General features: G+C 55.4%; 1 protein-coding gene across 1 annotated transcript; it reads right to left on the bottom strand.

Annotated features, from left to right (window-relative positions):
• Window positions 1-835: 835 nt before the first annotated feature.
• On the bottom strand, window positions 836-3,352 carry LOC109753334 (NADPH HC-toxin reductase 1). The gene is made up of 4 exons (XM_020312237.4): window positions 2,880-3,352; window positions 1,726-2,090; window positions 1,250-1,632; window positions 836-1,159 (listed from the first exon to the last, which is right to left on the bottom strand). Exons 1-4 carry the CDS (start codon window positions 3,124-3,126, stop codon window positions 979-981), a joined length of 1,176 nt encoding a protein of 391 aa, XP_020167826.2. The 5' UTR covers window positions 3,127-3,352; the 3' UTR covers window positions 836-978.
• Between the last annotated feature and the right edge of the window lie 746 nt (window positions 3,353-4,098).

The following is a 4,098-nucleotide window of genomic DNA, read 5'->3' as shown; positions in this document are numbered from 1 at the left end:
CCAAAGCATAGACTATCACAGAACGTGGAGAGCCATCTCACGTGAACGTGCTCCGAAAAACTCTATGGCCGAGACTAAGAGCAGACAACGACATCGAGACATGACATCTACTCTGATTAGGAGTAAGTATCTTCATAATGTTAATCTTTGACAGTTGAAACTTAGAGCAACTCCAACCAGCCGACCCAAACAGACACCAAATTTGTCCCTTTTTTGTTCGTTTATGTCGCCCGTCCGCGCGTCCATGTCCGCTTTTTCATTTGGGTCAGCCGGTGCATCCAACGATAGTTAGACCCATTTTTGACACGTCCATCTCGACATTTCGTCAAACATGTAGCAAGCAGGGGAGCTCGCAGCGCGCGGGGAGGCGACGTGACGGCTCCAGTAGCACCGGCCTGGCGCAGGTGCGAGGTGAGGCCGGCGGGGAAGGCACGGCGAGCGCAGCGGGGCGCGGCCGGGCCGGGCGAGGCGACGCGACATGGTGAAGAATTTATGGTTTAATGGCCTGCACTTCTAGTGGACCATCCCGGACCCAAATACGTTCATCGCTCATGGCTTTTCATATTTTTGGATGGACAAGGGTTTTCAGAAACCTTTATTGGTAATAATTAAGCATGCGTAGGTGAATGAGTTGTAGTACTGCAACTCCTGTCCAATTGCAGTCTCTGTATTGAAGTCTTGGCAACATTTTATGTTGCAAAGATTGACACCACGGAGAATATGTCCCCAAATGATTTCACTGTAATTCGTAGCTGTAGGAGTTACTTTATAAATTCTTGGATCTTGGATCCGAAACAGTGCAAAAGGTCGTTTAATAAGAGCAAACAAAATCATCGAACAAATCAAAAGCATATTTATTTATCACTCGCACCTCTCATTTCCTTTAACAGTACATGTACTTCCAATGATATGGATTCAGAAACGCACAAGACGCATAAGAAAATCAAACAATCGTGTGTATAATGTGCCGCACAACCACTAATCAATAATTGGGTTCATATCCTTGTGTTGCGCGCTGAGCTTGGATTCATCAAGGTGCCCCAGCCTCGCTGCCCACTGGACATTGCCGTCCAATATCTCCTCCATCCCGTACCTGTACCGGAAACGCAGCTCCCCCAGCTTGTTCCTCTCAGGTTGCACCCTCGCCACCTCCTCGGTCCTGACATGATCACATCAATCCAGTCCATCAATCTGATGCAACCTGTCGGCTGGATTTCAGGCGAAGAAGAAAGAATCGATGGCTGCTTACTCTCTGAGGAGGTCGAGGTGAGGGTACTTGCTGGCGTAGTGGTCAACGACGTCGTGGATGTTCGGGTAGGCGGCGGCGCAGAGGAAGCGGCCGGAGACAGGGTACGGCCGCGCCATGCAGAAGACGAGCGCCGCGCAGACGTCGTCCACGTGCACCAGCGGCACCGAGCCCGCCACCGTCTGCAGCAGCCTCATGAACCCGAAGCGGGACTCGTCCCCGGACACCGGCGACACGGCCACCTCCAGCGCCTCCGTGACGCGGCCGAGGAGCGTGTCGCCGGAGACGAAGCCCAAGGGCAGGGTCACCACCTCGAACGCCGGGTCCTCGCCGTCGTTGTAGCTCAGCAGCTCCTTCTCTGACAGGAGCTTCGACAGCATGTACTTCTGCATGCAAATGACGATGATTTCCACCGTAAGTTGACATATATCGCGACCAGATTGATTCGTGGAAGAAGAAGAAGATCGACTGGCACTTACATCGAAGTCAGCACTCCGGAGAGGGTAGTCCACGTCGAACGGGGTCCAGCAGGACTCGTCGATGAAGTCCTTGTACCCGGCGGCGGTGAGCGGCGAGGCTGTCGACATGGACGCGGTGTGGATGACGCGCTTCACCGTCCCGGACTCCTCGCACTGCCGGAGGATGGAGCGCACCGCGCCCACGGCCGCCTCCGCGGCGCCGTCGGCGAACGGCGTGGCGATGAGGAAGACGGACTGGCACCCGGCGATGGCCGGCGCGAAGCTGGCGGGGTCGTAGAGGTCGGCCTCGAACAGCACCAGCCGCTCCGGCGCCACCCCGCCGGGGACCACCAGCCGCCGCAGCCGCCCCACTTTCTCCTCGTCTCCTGCAGAACCGAAACTACCATCAGTCTCCTCCATTTGATAAGTAGTGATCTGTAGGTAGATGATGGGAGAATTGATTTTAACCCCCCCGTTTCCCTCGCCTTTGATGATAGAACCCTTTCTTGGTTTGCCTCCCTCTGAAGCCCCTCAGTACCATCTTCTTCTTGCTGATTGCCCCCCTTGGCGTTGTTATCTGTTCAATTAGCTAATAATGAACGAAATCTGGACTAATACGTCCTCGTGCAGTTTCCTCAACACGCGAGACAGAGGAGGGTTGGCCCGTTCGTTTCACTTCTCGCCTCTCTCCCTCTCTCGTCTTGTTCGATCTAGCAAGGCGACCAGCCGCCATAGCCGCTGTGCCCCGCCGTCCGTCGCCCCTGCTCCGCCGCGTCGCCCCCGCCGCCTCTCCCAATCCGCCGTCCATCTCCCCTGCTGCTCCGCCGCGTCCCCCCACCCCCACCCCCACCCCCAATCCGCCGCCCTCCATTGCTGCCCCAAGGTAAGGCAAGCTTTCCCCCTTCCGTTTTCCGTGGACTTTGTGTGGTCCTGTGGTACGATTGTCTAAATTGTAGAAACCCTAGGTGCTGAGGGAGATTCATATACTGACAAATTTGTTAAACATGCCAAAGGGGGTAATCAGCAAGAAGTAGACAGAACTGAGGGGGTTCAGAGGCAGGCAAGCAAAGAAAGGGGTATATGATCAAAGGCGAGCGAACAGGGGGGGGGGGGGGGGTTAAAATCAATTCTCCCGTAGATGATCAATCACGTGTGGCCGGCCGTACGTAACGTACCGGTGCCTCGCATGGTGGCGTGGACGGTGTAGCCTGCGTCGAGGAGCTTCCTGACGAGCCAGGAGCCGACGAACCCGGTGGCTCCGGTCACGCACACCCTGGCGCCGCCGCTGCTCTTACCCAGATCTCCGGCCATTGCTAGCTTCCGCTGTCTGCTGCCGCCTGATGTTTTCTTGAGAGTTGAGAATGGATGAACTTGCTCTGTTAACTTCTTCGTGGAAGTGATGAGTGACAAGCTTCGGCCCATTCCATGAGCATTTATACGTTCGGAGGATGAGCGAAGGTGCACGGCGGAGAGGAAATTGCTGCGAAGCGAGGATCGATTCGAGGCTGCGTGTACGGGTGGTTCGCGGTGTCATGGGTGAGCTCATGGTCAAAGCTCGTCAGGAACCTTGATAGAAAGAACCTGAAACGAACACCACACCACAGCCCCTCCCAGGGTCAGGAGTAAACTAATCGCACCCTCCGTTTCTAGAAGGTTTTCCGGCGATTGGCTGGTTTTATTTGTGAGTGTTGAAACGTGATATCTTTGTATTTATTTCCGACTGATTCTCCTATTATCTTTAGCCTTGTATAGATTGATCTCTAAAGATATTGTAGGGTTAGTTGGCTTGTCATGCAAGACACCACCTGTATATATTGTAACCGACTCCGATGGAATACAATTGAGTTGCATCCTATAGTCTTCTACATGGTATCAGTTTTCTACCGATCTCTCTCGCTTCCGCTCTAGGCCGGCGCCGCATCTCACGCCGCCGCTTGTTCCACACGCTGCCACCGCCGCACCAAACCCTAACCCTTCCACGCCGCCGCCGCCGCTACTTCTCCTATAGTCGCCGCCGCCACGCCTAACCCTAACCCTTCCACGCCGCCGCCGCTGCTACCTCTCTTATAGCCGCCGCCGCCGCCGCATAAACCCTACCACCTTCCAGCCGCCACCACCCTCCTTCCAATCACCACCATGTCTCGCTCCAAAGCCGAACCCTCCGACGCCGGTTCTTTCGCTGGTGCCACCTTCACCTCTGATCGCCTCAACGAGCTCCACATCAAAGACCACGTTCCCGTCGTCCTCGACCTCGACTCACCATCCTACAACGCATGGCGCACCTACTTCGCGCTCCTCTTCCGCTCCTACCGCCTCATCGAGCATGTTGACGGTAGCGTCGATATCCGCGACATGAAGGATGACGACGAGTGGCTTGCTGTGGAATCCTGCATC

This window comes from Aegilops tauschii, chromosome 7 (assembly GCF_002575655.3).
Source record: "Aegilops tauschii subsp. strangulata cultivar AL8/78 chromosome 7, Aet v6.0, whole genome shotgun sequence".
In the NCBI taxonomy this organism is placed as follows: domain Eukaryota; kingdom Viridiplantae; phylum Streptophyta; class Magnoliopsida; order Poales; family Poaceae; genus Aegilops; species Aegilops tauschii.
This window is presented reverse-complemented; position numbering and strand designations above follow the sequence as displayed.

Coding starts and splice junctions, on each gene's coding strand:
- LOC109753334 (XM_020312237.4), bottom strand. CDS start 3,126: ATGGGCCGAAGCTTGTCACTCATCACTTCCACGAAGAAGTTAACAGAG. Junction 1,633..1,725: donor TCCGGAGTGCTGACTTCGAT/GTAAGTGCCAGT, acceptor ATTTGCATGCAG/AAGTACATGCTGTCGAAGCT. Junction 1,160..1,249: donor CACCTCGACCTCCTCAGAGA/GTAAGCAGCCAT, acceptor TGATCATGTCAG/GACCGAGGAGGTGGCGAGGG.